The 17,214-nt window shown below is 32.7% G+C and overlaps 1 protein-coding gene across 1 annotated transcript in view; it reads right to left on the reverse strand.

The window, feature by feature from the left end:
* The window catches only part of LOC307191510 (cadherin-23-like), a gene marked incomplete at its 5' end in the record, with an annotated part of 116,232 nt that overhangs the window by 56,080 nt on the left and 42,938 nt on the right, over positions 1–17,214 (reverse strand). The window contains 4 exon segments of the mRNA XM_079931637.1: positions 489–669; positions 6,036–6,181; positions 7,644–7,828; positions 14,615–14,728. Coding sequence (XP_079787763.1) covers positions 489–669; positions 6,036–6,181; positions 7,644–7,828; positions 14,615–14,728 — 626 coding nt within the window.

The following is a 17,214-nucleotide window of genomic DNA, read 5'->3' on the forward strand; positions in this document are numbered from 1 at the left end:
AAAATGTACTAGGGATCAGGAAATCTGTGTTTCAGTGAATGAAATCTTACACATTTTGTACTCTTTTTATATAATGCAAATAACTTATCATGCCTTCATTTTAAAATCTCTATGTAATTAAAAAGCTGAAAGTTTGCATGTGGCTTTAGCACTATCTTTAAATTAATTCCAGTAACATTTAAAAAATGAATTATAATTTACTATCCATACATATATATAATTTTTAGTGTGATAGTTGTTTTACCTCCCTGGAAGCACGGGGCTAGACAAATGTCATCTTTTGGGGTCCTTTCTAGCTTTAATTTTTATAATTTTCTGAGACAAAATAAAGCAGGTCCAATTGTACCAGAGAAGCTGCAAATTGGTTAAAAATACAGTAAAGATGGAAGGAAGGGCTTCGTCTTCATTCCAGGAATAGTATGTTGTTTACCCATTTATTTTTCTCTCTGTGCCAAAATCTGAAGACCAAATTTGCTATAATAACTTACATGTAAATATCCTGAGTGCATTGAGGTGGATTGTCCTTAACATCTTGTAGAATCACTGTGAATGTTCCAGTTGTGGAATGCAGTCGTTCATTGTCGTAAACGCTAAAATGTAATACCCAAGAATGTGGGGTGGGTGCGTCCTCATAATCCAAAGGACAGGCGATTGTGACCTCTCCTGAATCTAAAAGGCAGATAATGAAAATCTGTTCAATATTCACAAGGTGAAAACACTATAAATTAAAATAGTGATACGGAGAAAATTGTTCTGGGGATAAATTAAAGGACAAATCACAGTTGCTGACCTGATGAAGCTTATACACCACTCACCGTTGAGGATCCGTGGGGAATGGTTAGTGACCTGGAAGGGAAACCCTCCTGAACTGCATAGGTCAGAAAATATTTCATAAGAGGGTCATGTTGGTTGCGGTGAGGGGTACACAGTGAAGCTTATGCTGAGTGTTGAGAAACGAGCACAGGAAATCCAGGTAAAGAAGACTGGGGTGGAGTGGAGGTTGCGAGGAGGGAGTTACGGCAAAGGGAAGCCAAAGGAGAAGAAGAAATAGGACAGACACTCCAGATAAATGGAATAGCACATGGAAGGGCAGAAATATGTACAAGAACAGAGTATTTTGAGAAAAGTAAATTGTACTGCTGAGGATTGGGTGAGAGATGTTGAATTACAATAGTGATGGAAAGGAAGGATTTTAATTCATATTTAGCAGATAGAATTGATAAACATATATTCTAGCTGATTAGGCATTTTTGTCTTAGAAGGAGCAACAGAAGTGGAGTGAAGACAGTAAGAGAAATTCTTAATATCTTTACTATATCCCATCCACTTTTCAAATTGTGTTGTTTTAAAACTATAGTTTATTGCAATTGAAAATATAAGGTATTTACTTTTATTATGATGAGGGCATATATTTTCCTGAATAAAAAGTTTTTATTTAAAAATTCACATATATTAAATCCAAGAGAATTATACAATAAACTCTTACGTACACATCAGTAGCATCAACAATTACAATATATGGCCAATTTTGTTTTATCTATAGCATTGCCTATTTTATCTTCTACTTGGATTATTTTGAAGAAAATCCCAAAGAACGTGTTATTTCATTTGTAAATATTTTATTATCTATTCTTAAAGGCAAAGAACTCTTCTTTTAAAATATAACTGTGATATAATTAGCATACCTTAAAAATCACATTAATTCCTTAGCATCATCATATATTCGGTAATGATAAAAATGTTTGGATTATCTTATGAAGTTTTGTTGCTTTTCAAATCATCGTCTAAGTAAAGTCCACACTTTTTAATTGGTTGGTATGTCTCTTAACTCTCTTTAATCTATAAAATTCTCCAGGATTTAAAAAATTTGTTATATAATTTTGTGTTCTTTCCATGATAAATTTAACAGTAACACATTATGCACATCATTTTTCACCTTCCCCCCCCAATATAGTATCTCAGAGATCATTACGTAAATAATAGAGAGAGAGGCTCCTTATTTCTTTTTCTATGGACATATTATTCCATTGTCTAGATGTATCACAGTTTATATAATCACTACCCTATGGATATTTTCAATCTTGCTGTTAAATAATGATGCAACGAATGGTGTGTGCATACATCTTTTTATATTTTTGTCAGTGTATTTGAGGTATTTTCTAGAGGTGAGATTGCAGCATCAAAATGTAAATGCATATGCAGTTTTCCTAGATTCTACCATATTCTCTCAGTAAAGGTTGTAGTATTTTTCATCCTCACCAAGAGTTATATGAGGTCTGTTTCACGCAGCCTCACCAACGGAAGATATTTTCAAATATAACTTTTTGGTAATCCTATAGGTTACAAATAGTAATGTATTATTTTAATTTTCAATTTTATTATGAGTAAAACAGAGCATATTTTCATACGCTTGAGAGTCATTTGCAACTCCTCTAAACTGTTGATTCTTGTCTTAGTCCATTTTCTTATCTGATTATTACTTTTATTCTTCTAATATGCAAATATTTTCCCAATTTCTCATTTGTATTTTTACTTTTCTTATGGTGATTTTATTTGTTTGCCATAAAAATGTTGTTGTTGGAGTTGTGATGATGGTGATGATGTTGATGGTGATCATATGATGAGTTATGTCACATTCATCAATTTATTCCCATGTGGTTTCTGGATTTTGAGTTACGGTTGTAAGTTTTTCCTACTCACAGGTTATAAAGAAATTCATTCATATTTTCTTCTATTATGTGTATGATTGCATTTTTGAGAAAATCTAATCAATTTGATAAAATCTGATATACAATACAAAAATGTTTTATTTTCCTCATGCTACGAGTTATTACTTCATTTTAAAAAATGTCAACCTTTTCTGCACTTTTACATTTTCATGATCATTTGGGACTCTTATCAAAATTTTATATTCCGTTCCATACATCTATCTATATAATCATTTGTCACTATCACACTGTTTGCAATTCAGAGGCATTATAACATGTTTTAATATCTACTAGAGTAGTTTCCCCTCATTGTGCCTCTGTTCCAATTTTTTTCCCTACTATAAATGCTTTTAGTTCTTCTGGCCCAGGCAGAGTAGAGTTAGGGTAGGGATCTGTGTGCAGCGAGAAAAACAAAAAAAACAAAAATCAACAAAAATAAAAACATAATATTTTAATTAACAGTTGCTTTTTAATTAATTTATCTATATTTGCAGCTAATGTAGCCTTTATGTATAGTACACTCTCTCAACACATTATTTTTAATTTTATAAATAAATATGTATTTATCTCTCACCATCATTTCTTATGCTGATAATTCTTCAGTTATTTTGGTTGTCTGGAGTTCATTCCCTAGCAAATTCCTCAGGAAGAACTCATAGAACAATATTTCCTGATTGCTTCCATGGTCCTGAAATTTTATCTGCTTTCTTTATCTGTGAGGTCATTTTCCTTTGTATAAATTTTTAAAGTCACAATTTGTGTCCTCAGGTTTCCTAAATACGTTACTCTATTAACTGTGGAAATTCTTGTAAAAAAAGTCTATTTACAATTTGATTATCACTCTCTTATACCTGACTTAAACTTTTTGCCTAGGGGCTCAAGTATTTTTTCTTTTACGTTAATATCTAATGGTTTACTAGAAAATGTCTCATATTCAGCCACTCCGTATCGGTCTTCCAAAAACCTACTTTACCTTTTGTAACATGTAGCCTCAAATCATCTTTTATTTTAGAAACATTTTCTTGAGCGATAGATACTTTTCAGTATTCTGCTCTACTGCTTTTATGTGCTTCTTCAGGAATTTTTAGAATATGATTTAAAGTATTGCCTCTTTTCTGCCTATCTTCAATATCATTTTTTTCTTTCTTGATTTCTATTTTTTAGTCTTTATAATTATTAAATGTTTTAAATAATCATGAACATGTGGGAAAAATTTTTTTTCCTGAACCATTTGAGAATAAGTTGCTGATCTTGATGTCTTATCATCTCCATATACTTTAAGGTATATTTCCTAAGAGCATCCTCCAACATTACCACAATAAAAACAACAAAATCCAGATGTTGACATCAATACATCTAATACTGAGTCCTCCTTTCAAGTTTTACCAATTGTCTCAATACTTTTATAGCAAAATGTCTGGTTGTCATGTCCTTTTAGTCTCTGTCGATCTGGAAAGTTCTTCAATCTTCTCTTAATTTTTAACATCATTTTGAAGATTAAAGGCTGGTAATTTTCGAGAGTTTTCCTCAAATTGGATTTGCCTGATGTCTGCCCATGATAGGATTTGGGTTATGTAGTTTGGAATTAAATATCACAGAAGTTACAGTATCTTCTTATGGCATGCTATCTGTTTGACTCATTACTGATGATGTTCACTTTAATTTCTTGACAAAGTTGGTGTCTACCAGTTTTCTCCATTCCAAAGTTGCTATTTTATCCTTTGCAATTAATGAATATTTTAGGTGAGGTATTTTGAAAATATGTAAACATTCTCTTCCCCATGAAATTGTCAATTTATTTATGTATTTATATCTCTATGGACTCATGGAGTCCCATTTTTTATAATGGGTTGTAATTTGCAACTGTTATTTTCATTTATGAACTATCATGTTCAAAGCACCCTTAAATTGGCTAGAGGGAGCCAATTCAAGCTAATTTCTGGGTTTTTTTGTTTTTTTTAAACATACCCTCACCATTCCTTGATCATGGTCTTGCTTAGTCACAACGCATTATTTCAAGCTCATCTTGCATTTTAACTCCTGTCACTTTCAAAATGAGTCATTGCTTTAGGGAGCTCTTATAGGATAAAATGGTATGTAGAAGTCAGTATCTGGGTACTAGATGTGCTCATTGCTATTGTTGTATCATCCTCCTAAGTTCTTTCACTCTTTTAATAGATGTAGCTACAGATATGCATCTGTGTGTGTGTGTGTGTGTGTGTGTGTGTATGTGTATGCGCGCCCACATACAGTTACATCAATATCTATTTATGTAACTATACACACACACACACACACACACACATACACATCTTCCTGTACCTACCCATGTAATGAAAAACATGTTTACTCTAACACTGTTAATTTTAATTTATCCTCATATTGTTCATTATAGTTTTCTCATTTTCTACTTTTGTAACTCACATGTCTGACAGGAGAAACCAGACTTCATTTATGTTTAACACAGTTATTGTATCAATCCTCCTTTATGTAATGAATCTCGTATTTCTGCTGCCATTCCCTTCTTACCACTTCTGACCTGAACATCCTCGCTTTGCTTAAGTTCTGGCATGTCACAGATCTTCCCTTCCACAGGTCTCCTTACTCACCTCTCAGATTCTACTCCCTATGTGGGACTCTTCACCGATATGACAGGCGGTGTGTGATTAATCCTGCTCTTTTATGCATGCCAAATGTACAATACCTCTTAAGAAACGGAAAAACCTTTCTTTCTCCCCTCCGCTTGCTTTATGCCTAAGTTGTTAGAGGCATGCATGAACTCCTAACTTGTAGTCAAATAGAATGTACTTAGAGCTATAGGTCTCTTTTTCAAGCAGTCTGAATTCAAGTGCAGGTCATGACGTGCAAATTAGCTGCATGAGCTTGAGTAAATGAAGATTTCTCTCCAGGCATCGTATGTTAGATGGGGATTAGGATAGTAAACAAAGAAGTTATTGTATATTCAAAGTGCTTATGAGAATGTATGATATAAAATAAATATTCAATTTATGTGACTAATATTATGGTTTTCATGGGAAAAGCTACTTCTCACAGAAAAATCATACAATAAAATCCCAGGGAACCATGCTGTGGGTCTGAATTGTTTGGGAGTCCCCTGGAGCATACAGATTGTGCAGACTATTTCCATACTTCTGAGAGGGAAAGAATGATCACTTTTTACCTCATATAAAATATGCTAAATATGCTGCTGAATATTTTAAATATTCTTTTACCCTTATAGAATGGTAATCAAGCTTATTTTTAAGCTTTTTATAAAAGCTTTTTTATAATATACTTTATAAAATGATTAGCAACAAAAAATTATACTTTGATTTATTGAAAATTCTTTTTGTGTATCTATAAATTCATAATGTACCGAGTCCCCTATGTCTCTATCAGTTGCTGTCAGCTTCACTAGCTTTGTTCCAACAGCCAGATTTTCATAAATATTTATAGGTGCATCTGGTATATATCTGTGGGACAAAAGGGATTTTTTTATCACTTAGTGTAAACAAATGTCTCTTTTCATCTGTCACACAACAAATATTTTAAATTTTATGTGATACATATCTTGTAAGAATTTCAAGCCCCTGGCCTCAAAAAATCTTTTTCTTTATAAATTACTATGTCTATTAGAGAATCTTTAAGTATTATAAAGTGAAGTTAAAAGTTTTCTCCTACCTATACCCTTGCTCTAGTCCTTCTACTGAATGGTTATATACTTTATTATATAAAGTATATATTTTATAAAATCTGGTTATTATATAATCTGGTTATTATACTTTATTCCAGATTACAAAATACTACAAACACTTTTGAAATCACTGTTTCATTTCATATTCAGGCATACCTCATTTTATTGCACTTCACTTTAATGCACTTTGCAGATATTGCATTTTTTACAAATTGAAGATTTCTGGCAACTCTGCATTGAGCAAGTCTGCTGATGCCACTTTTCCAAAAACATATGCTCACTTGGTGTTTCTATATCACATTTTGGTAATCCTCACAATATTTCCAAATTTTTCATTATTATTATATTTGTTATGGTGATCTATGATCAGTGAGCTTTGATATTACTACTGTAATTGTTTTGGAGCATCACGAACTATGCCAATATGAGACTGTGAACTTAATGGATAATGTTGTATGTGTTCTGACTGCTCCACCAACTGGCCATTCCTCTGTCTCTCTTCTCCTCGGCCGTCCTATTCCCTGAGACACAACAATATTGAAATCAGACCCATTAGTAACCCTACAGTGGCCTCTAAATGTGCATGTGAAAGAGATGCATGTCTCTCAGTTTAAATCAAAAGTTAGAAATGATTAAGCTTGGTGAGGAAGACATGTAGAAAGCCAAAATAGGCTAATAGCTAGGCCTCTTGTGCCAAACAGTTATCCAAGTTCTGAATGCAAAGGAAAAGTTTTTGAAGGAAATTAAAAGTGCTACTCCAGTGAATCACAAATGATAAGAAAGTGAAACAGCCTTATTGCTGATATGGAGAAACTTGTAGTGGTCTGGATGGAAGATCAAACCAGCCACAACATTCCTGTAAGCCAAAGCCTAATCCAGAGCAAAACCCTAATTCTCTTCAATACGAATGTATCAATGTGCATTTTCTACAATATTTTACTTATTAAGGAGTATTTACAATATATAACTTAATAGGAAAATAGAAAGCTTTGAATTCTTATTCCATAAAAAAAATTGACTTCTGTGGTTTCAGACATAAAATATGATTAACGTTGACTTTCACTGTATGTAAAAAGAGCAATAGTATGGAGCTAATAGAGGTTTGCTTCTAGGTCACTTTGAATGTTTGTAAAAAAATTGACAATGGACGTAACAGCAAAACTCTGATATTTACCCCATTATAAAAGAAGTTTCAGTGGTTAAATCTTAGCATTTAAATATTTAGATTACTCTTTGCTTACATAAGAACAGGACTCTCATCATTAACATTCCTGCTGTTTAAAGTCATGGTGCCAATGCATGACTCCAGAGACAGGTTCTCTCTATTTCTCGCAGCAACCACTATCTGGAAATGATAAAATAAATAAGAGATGACAGAATATGTTTTTTGAGTGCTTAAAATATGCAAGTTCCCTTTACAAAAATTTTTTTAAAAATAAAATTGAAAAGCACTTTAAAAATTGCAGCCTAAGAATGTAAGTCTATTCCTAAAAAAATCTTAAGGTCATTTGTCAAAAGGAGTATCTTTTGTACCCTCATGTAGATTTCTGTGTTTAATGCTACCTACCAATTGTTATGGAACTTTGACAATGTTTTTAAATATTGGTATTGGTATGCTACATTTAAGGCAATAAAATCAATTTGAATTTGTTGAAATAGCAAACTAAAAGGATAACTTAAGTTTCACTGTTTAGGAAAAAATATGTGAAGGTAAACAGCTATCTTATTTTTGGAAAAAAATTGAAAAATCATGAATATTTTAGCAACGTCACAAGAATTTGTAAAATTTTCATATAAAAAGTTGATATTCCAATGTCATAATAGTCAAAAATGTTGTCTAATAGAGTAATAACTAAAAGCTTGATGTAGTCAAAGAATTATTTTAATTTTTGTTTTATTAAATTTAACTATATAATTAATAAGTAGATTATGTACAAAAATAAAAAGCAAATCAAAGTGCTTTTAATTATATATTATATTGATACTTTATTGAGCCTTCTATTTCAGAAATGTTTCAAATAAATGAGAAAAAACAGAAGATTACAAGGAATATTTAACAAAAATGTAGCTTGACCAAAAATATATTACCACTGAAGTAAATTATTATTCAAAAAAATGTATAAACTGCTTAAAAGACAAAGAAAAAGGGTGATTTAAAATGAAAAGTTTATTTTCAAATATGTCAATTTTCCTTTCTTTGACACTGGCTTAAAAAAATGGGGTTCCCTACGACAGCACAGCTGTTCTGAATTAACTATTCACTCATTTGTTCATGCATCCTCAGTAGTACATCATTTAAGTACCAAACACTGATATTTAAAATAAGGAGCACACAGTTTCTGCATGTACAGATATTACAGCAGTGCATGAAAGTATGAGGGAGGATAGTAACAGCTTTTTAGAAGAGATGACAAGCCAACAATGGCAAGGTAGCATAGTGGTGAAATACCCATACAAAGTTAGGCTGCTTGAGGGAGGAACACTTCCAAACTCATTCTATGAGGCCACCATCACCCTGATACCAAAACCAGACAAAGATGTCACAAAAACAGAAAACTACAGGCCAATATCACTGATGAACATAGATGCAAAGATCCTCAACAAAATACTAGCAAACAGAATCCAACAGCACATTAAAAGGATCACAAACTATGATCAAGTGGGGTTTATCCCAGGAATGCAAGGATTCTTCAATATATGCAAATCAATCAATGTGATAAACCATATTAACAAACTGAAGGATAAAAACCATATGATCATCTCAATAGATGCAGAAAAAGCTTTTGACAAAATTCAACACTCATTTATGATTAAAAAACCCTCCAGAAAGTAGACCTAGAGGGAACTTACCTCAACATAATAAAGGTCATATATGACAAGCCCACAGCCAACATTGTTCTCAATGGTGAAAAACTGAAAGCATTTTCACTAAGATCAGGAACAAGACAAGGTTGCCCACTGTCACCACTATTATTCAACATAGTTTTGAAAGTTTTAGCCACAGCAATCAGAGAAGAAGAAGAAATTAAAGGAATCCAAATTGGAAAAGAAGAAGTAAAACTATCACTGTTTGCAGATGACATGGTACTATACATAGAGAATCCTAAAGATGCTACCAGAAAACTACTAGAACTAATCAATGAATATGGTAAAGTAGCAGAATAAAAAAATAATGCACAGAAATCTCTTGCCTTCCTATACACTAATGATGAAAAATCTGAAAGAGAAATTAAGGAAACACTCCCATTTACCTTTGTGACAAAAAGAATAAAATACCTAGGAATAAACCTACCTAGGGAGACAAAAGACCTGTATGCAGAAAACTATAAGACACTGATGAAAGAAATTAAAGATGATACAAACAGATAGATATACCATGTTCTTGGATTGGAAGAATCAACATTGTGAAAATGACTATACTACCCAAAGCAATCTACAGATTCAGTGCAATCCGTATCAAACTACCAATGCATTTTTCACAGAAGTAGAACAAAAAAATTCACAATTTGTATGGAAACAAAAAAGACCCCAAATAGCCAAAACAATCTTGAGAAAGAAAAACGGAGCTGGAAGAATCAGGCTCCCTGACTTCAGACTATACTACAAAGCTACAGTAATCAAGACAGTATGGTACTGGCACAAAAACAGAAATATAGATCAATGGAACAGGATAGAAAGCCCAGAGATAAACCCCATGGACCTGTGGTCACCGTATCTTTCATAAAGGAGGCAAAAGTATACAATGGAGAAAAGATAGCCTCTTCAATAAGTGGTGCTGGAAAAACTGGACAGCTACATGTAAAAGAATGAAATTAGAACACTCCCTAACACCATACACAAAAATAAACTCAAAATGGATTAAAGATCTAAATGTAAGGCCAGACACTATAAAACCCTTAGAGGAAAACATAGGCAGAACACTCTGTGACATAAATCACAGCAAGATCCTTTTTGACCCATCTCCTAGAGAAATGGAAATAAAACCAAAAATAAACAAATGGGACCTAATGAAACTTAAAACCTTCTGCACAGCACAGGAAACCATAAACAAGACAAAAAGACAACCTTTAGAATGAGAGAAAATATTTGCAAATGAAGCAACTGACAAAGGATTAATCTCCAAAATATACAAGCAGCTCATGCAGCTCAATATCAAAAAAGCAAATAACCCAATTCAGAAGTGGGCAGAAGACCTAAATAGACATTTCTCCAAAGAAGATACACAGATTGCCAACAAACACATGAAAGGATGCTCAACATAACTAATCATTAGAGAAATGCAAATCAAAACCACAATGAGGTATCACCTCACACCAGTCATAATGGCCATCATCAAAAAATCTACAAACAATAAATGCTGGAGAGGGTGTGGAGAAAAGAGAACCCTCTTGCACTGTTGGTGGGAATGTAAATTGATACAGCCACTATGGAGAACAGTTTGGAGGTTCCTTAAAAAACTAAAAATAGAACTACAGTATGACCCAGCAGTCCCACTACAGGGCATATACCCTGAGAAAACCATAATTCAAAAAGAGTCATGTACCACAATGTTCATTGCAGCTCTATTTACAATATCCAGGACATGGAAGCAACCTTATTGTCCATCGACAGATGAATGGATAAAGAAGATGTGGCACATATATACAATGGAATATTGCTCAGCCATAAAAAAGAAACAAAACTGAGTTATTTGCAGTGAGGTGGATGTACCTAGAGTCTGTCATACAGAGTGAAGTAAGTCAGACAAAAACAAATACCATATGCTAACACATATATATGGAATCTAAAAAAAAAAAAAAAGGCTCTGAAGAACCTAGGGGCAGGACAGGAATAAAGATGCAGACATAGAGAATAGACTTGAGGACACTGGGAGGGAGAAGGGTAAGCTGGGACAAAGTGAGAGAGTGGCATGGACATATATACACTACCAAATGGAAAATAGATAGTTACTGGGAAGCAGCTGCATAGCACAGGGAGATCAGCTCAGTGTTTTGTGTCCACCTAGAGATGTGGAATAGGGAGGGTGGGAGGGAGATGCAAGAGGGAAGAGATACGGGGATATATGTATATGTATAGCTGATTCAGTTTGTAATACAGCAGAAACTAACACACCACAGTAAAGCAATTATACTCCAGTGAAGATGTTCAAAAAAAATTTTTTTAAATAATAACGTTAGGCTGCTTGTGTTGGAATCATGATTCATCCATTTACCAGCTGGATGATCTTGGGTAGGCCACTTATTTATTTGGACTTAATGTCTTCATCTATAAAATGGAGGTTAAAATGGTGTCTACCTCACAGGGCTTCCATAAGCATTAAGTAAACTATTATGTGTAAAACACCGTACTGGTGCCTAACACATACTCAACATAATGTAACTGGTTTGATGCTTTAGGAAAAAAAATAAATGTGTGGTTTCTTGAAAATCCGGGTAAGAGTGCCAACACAGTACTTGGCAATTCAAAAATGATATCAAACTAATGAATCTATTGTTTCTCATTGTTTTAAGTCTTAACAAATACATGGACCCTTGAAATTAGTAGAGAGAATTCATGCTTTCATTCAAGAAATATTCTTGAGCACTGACTATACGATGCACTGTGCAGTACACCAGAGACAAGAAGCCAATTAGAAATAACCTTACCATGGAGGAAATCAATGGAGAAGATTAATATGTAAACCAAAAGAGGATGAAAGTTTATCAAATGAAGTTTTGTTTTTAGATCAGGTTGGTGGACAGAGTGAAATCATTTGCCATAATCCTTCCAGAATACCACTGCCATTAAACTATAGGAGAAAAAGAAAGAGGGAGAGAGAGAGAGAGAGAGAGAGAAACTCATAAAAGTTAAGTTGTACTAAACATTTGGTCCAAGAATAGCTGGGCCATGAAATTAACATACAAACTTTCCTGAAACCAGTGATGCCTTAGGAATGCCAAGAGGTATACCCCTTTGGAGGGACAATTGCTCAACACTGTTTAAATGTGTAAACATGCAGAAGCTCTTCTAATGATGAGCTCACATGTGGGAAGAAAAAATGAGTGAACAAACCACCTTGAGCTTTAGTCAACAAAGACAAGGGAACATTTAGGATTACAATCCCCAAATTAAATTAAAATAGTAGCAAATTGAATATAGTAATCTATATTGAAAACTACCTTATACGGGGTAGGTTATATGCCAGAAAGACAAAGATGTTATAATAACATAAAATGTATTAAAATAACTCATACATTTAATAAATTCACAAAAAGAAACCATATAATTTTCTAAGTAAATGGAAAAAAATATTATAAAATTCAACATCAAATATCCCTTAACAAATTAGGAATAAAAAAAAACTTTTCTGGGCTTCCCTGGTGGCGCAGTGGTTAAGAATCCGCCTGCCAATGCAGGGAACATGGGTTAGATCCCTGGTCCGGGAAGATCCCACATGCCGTGGAGCAGCTAAACCCGTGTTCCACAACTACTGAGCCTCCGCTCTAGAGCCCATGTGCCACAGCTACTGAAGCCTGCATGCCTAGAGCCCGTGCTCTGCAACAAGAGAAGCCACCGCAATGAGAAGCCTATGCACCGCACCACTAGCCACAACTAGAGAAAGCTCGCATGCAGCAACGAAGACCCAACACAGCCAAAAATAAAATAAACAAATTTATTAAATAAAAAAAAAAACTTTTCTTACTTAAAAAAGATGTCTACCATAGCCCTATAAGAAATACCATTGTCATTTGAAACATTAAACAATAACTTTTAAAATCAGGACAAAACAAGGATGCATCCTATAACCACTTCTAGTAAACGTTGTTCTGGAAGTCCTCATCAAAAAAATAAGGCATACAATATGAATAAAAAGTTTTAAGAATTGAAGAGAAAAAAACAACTGTCACTCTTGACAGTTATTTTAACTGTGAATGTTAACACAGTTAACATAAAAATGAAAGCTCATCTAGAAATTATTCAAATTAATATAAGGAGTTAGCAAAGTTGCCATTTTAAATATCAAGGTATAAGAATCAACTTTAACCTTGAACAATTAGAAAATGAATATACAGCAGCAAAAGTCAAGTTGTCTAGGAATATCATACATATAATGTGTAAAATTACAAACTGTGGAGAAAAATATGAAATATATGGAAAATTAATAAAGTTCTGAATAATTTAATAAATCATCCTGCTTTATGGATGATAATGATGCTAATTCTCTTCAGTCTAATTTATAAATTCAGTGTAATTAAAATCAAAACGTGAATGGGGCTTCTTTCATAAAGTTAATTTTGAACATTATATGAAAGAGTGAAGAAGCGAATAGAACTGAAGTACTTCGTTTAGGAGTGAATGGAAAACAGCAAAGTTGATAATATGAGAGATGATCGTACAATACCAAAGTGAAAATATTATAAACCATTAGCCAGTTGTCCTAGAGCACCAGTTGTTGCTTTTAATTTTTCCTCTAACTCTCACACAGTGAGAAAATCCTGGTCGAAATATTTGTAACTTATAAAGGCTTGTTTTAGGTAAGGCACTGTTTTCAAAAAAACAATGTTTCTTGATAAGTCTACTACTGGAAGCATTGAGAAATGTTTAAAGACACTGGGAAACATTTGAAATTTAAGTGGTCCCATTTCCCAGAATGACTTTGTAGGAAAAGAGATTTGTTATGTTTTTCCATACGCTTATACCTCTCTGTTCTTTCCAAATATTTGCAAATCTGAAATTTAACCAGGACATTGGGGGAAAAAAGATTAGGCCATATCTCTACAGTCAAGTAAAGCCAAGGAGAGAGGCAACACTCCAGATAATTTGTGACTGTAATAAAGGGCAATTTTATTTAATCACCCAGAACGTTGCCTCAGTTTTATGCTTTTGAATATGGAGGCAATCCTTTCTCCAACAGTTTTATGCTTTTGAGTATGGAGGTAATCCCTTCTCTAACTTTTATATGCACTTAAAGAAGCAAACACAAAAATTGAAATAATATTTTTTAAAAGTCTAATGGAAAGAGTAAAATGAATCAAATAAAATTCTAAATTTATTTTCTTAAAGTGAATTTTTGCTTGATCTATGTGAATATGAAAATACAATTACATAAATTTGGTATTTTTATTTCAATTTAGGTAAGTTTTTAAAAGTTATTGAAAATATTGAAAATTACTCTTTTTGAAGAGTATTTAAAGGTATTTATTATTTAATGTTGTTTCATCTTTATTCTTACCTTAGGATTTGTTTCATAATCCAAAAGAGGTCTTGTGGTTTTAGAAATCACGGCATTATGTGAATCCAAAGCAAAGTAGGCAGTGGTATTAACTGAAGAGTTTAATATTAAAACCTTTTAAGAAAGCACACAAAAAAATGGTTAATACGTTATTGAAAAAGCATGGATTCTGAACTTACAGTTTTGATGCAGTTATTAGGCAAGACCTAAGTAAACCAAAATTAATTTTGTGAAGACAGTGCCCATAAAAATAAAAGCTAAACTTTCTTTTCCAGACTTCAAGAGTAATCTGAAAATTCATTTACATTTTTAGTTGTATTTTTTCCAAAGGTTTTTATATTTAAGTATTAGAGCATTTTTGGTAAATAACTATTATTGGTTTTATAATTAGTTTATTTTCTAGTGTTGCATTTACAGATTTTTCTAATATATAAAAAAGTCATTCCCTCTTGTATACTCAGGAGGCACATACACTGAATTATTTGGACAATGCCATTAGATCTCATCTCTAAATTGATTTTCTGTATGGCCCAATAAAATATTGCTTTAGACAAAGATATTTTTTAGGGACATCAGCATGTTCCTCTCCACTGTTATCACTGTGCTTATAACTGGGCTCAGTTTCAAGATGAATATTAAAGATTTTTAAAGGGATTTAGTAAAGACATCATATTTTGAAAAAATTTACATCCAGTTTCTGGTCCAAAGAGAAACAATAAAACCTGGGAGACATATCCAATGCCATTTCCAAAAAGGCATCACAGCCATTTTGATGGGCATACTAACTGATTTTTATTTGTCTATGAGTGAACAACCAAAGTTGGCTTATATTAGGCTAAAATCCATTAAATGTTCTTTTAGAAAAATCTCATTTTCTTTGTTTCTCCCCTTATTATTGCTTTTTGTTAAAAAAAATTATCATTTTCCAAGTCTTTGTTTTGTTTTTCTTTCCCAGTGACTTCTACAATATAAATCAGATATTATAATATTTAGTTATGAAATGTGTAATATTTAGTTATGTGTAAACACATGAAGTTGTAGTCAGTATTTACATAGTCACCCCATCCTCCTCCCACATGCATGTATCCTGGCATAAACCCACATATATATCTACACACCCTAAATGCACATAATCCCCATATCCTGACCCTGTCCTCCCACACACATTTACACACCTACATAAATGGAGCTTCTGAACCTAGTAAACAAGAAACTACACTTTTCCTGTGTCATCTTCTGTCCTCAGTCTAAAATTCACATGAGCAAAAAAATGAAATTGGGAGTACTGATCAGTGCCTCACTGTAATCAGGTCACCAGAAAAATTATATGCAGGCTAAATTTTCCAACAGTGCCCCCCTAAGCTTTCATTTCAACCTTATTCCCCAAATGATGTTTATAAGCCAGCTACCAGAGTAAGTATGAACAAATGGAAAAAGTTTAGTTTGCTCTAAAGAGAATTAGAGCAGAATATTCCATTGCACTAATATGACTTATAATACATTCTATAATCAAAAAGTCAATTTTTTCTTACAAGTACAATTAGAATATAGTTCATATGTACACCATAAAAATTCCTGAGAAAATCTCGAGTGATTAATTATTTTGTATTTCTTCTTCTTTATTCCCTCTTAATCTGTAACTATTTTGTCATGTATTATTTATTAAATCACTATTAATTAATTATTGCTGAAACTAGAACTTATATGAAGATACAACATATCCTTTATTCAAATTATGTGTATAATAAAGAAAATATGCCTGATCTGGGATGAATAAAAGGTAACAAACATTAAAGGATATTCTCTCAGCTGTATAAATGTCATCAGACAAATGGAAAAAAATATAAGCTCTAGTTTTTCTAAATGCCTTTTAGAGCATTTTAGAAGGTCTGTTGCTTTCACTTCCAAGTCATATAATTTTTAGTCTGTTACTATAGTCAAAGGTTTAAAGTCCTCCTCTCACTTCAGTGACTACCATAAAATATAAAGACAACATTAATTCAAAGCCTGATGAAGTAATTTTTTGCTCATTGAAAATTTGAGCACTTTTTACAAAATAAAAGTTGGAAAAAATTAATAGATAATAATACAATACTTAACCTCAACTTCTTGTCCTGGATCTGGATCTCTTGCAAGAATCCTATATATAAAAGCAAATGCAGGAAGCTTTTTAGGAATAGACACTAAAACACCTATACAATTATATAAACCATGAGCAATAATTTAAATTCAAACATTCTTTCACTACTTTTTGCTTCATATTGGCTCCATAAGTTGTTATACTGTAAGAATTTCTCCCTATAGCAGTTTTCTTAATGATATTTATTTCAGAGAAATAAAGACCACAAGTAGTTTTTCCCACTAACATTCATTTTAAGAAAGCCAACATAAAAATATCAGTTTCATGTTTCTACATTTAAATTTTGGGCTAGTGTGTGGAATAGGATATAATTGCTCAGTGTCTGGCACAAAGTCAATGACCATTAAGATATGCTTTCAACTTTGATTCCTTTGTTAGATAATTGAAGTCTTTTATCTCTTTTCACAGTAATGTACAAAAAAATAGAGCAAAAGCTGTGGAGTCAGGAATTGACTCCATT

This window comes from Stenella coeruleoalba (genome assembly GCF_951394435.1).
Source record: "Stenella coeruleoalba genome assembly, chromosome: 9".
Lineage (NCBI taxonomy): Eukaryota > Metazoa > Chordata > Mammalia > Artiodactyla > Delphinidae > Stenella > Stenella coeruleoalba.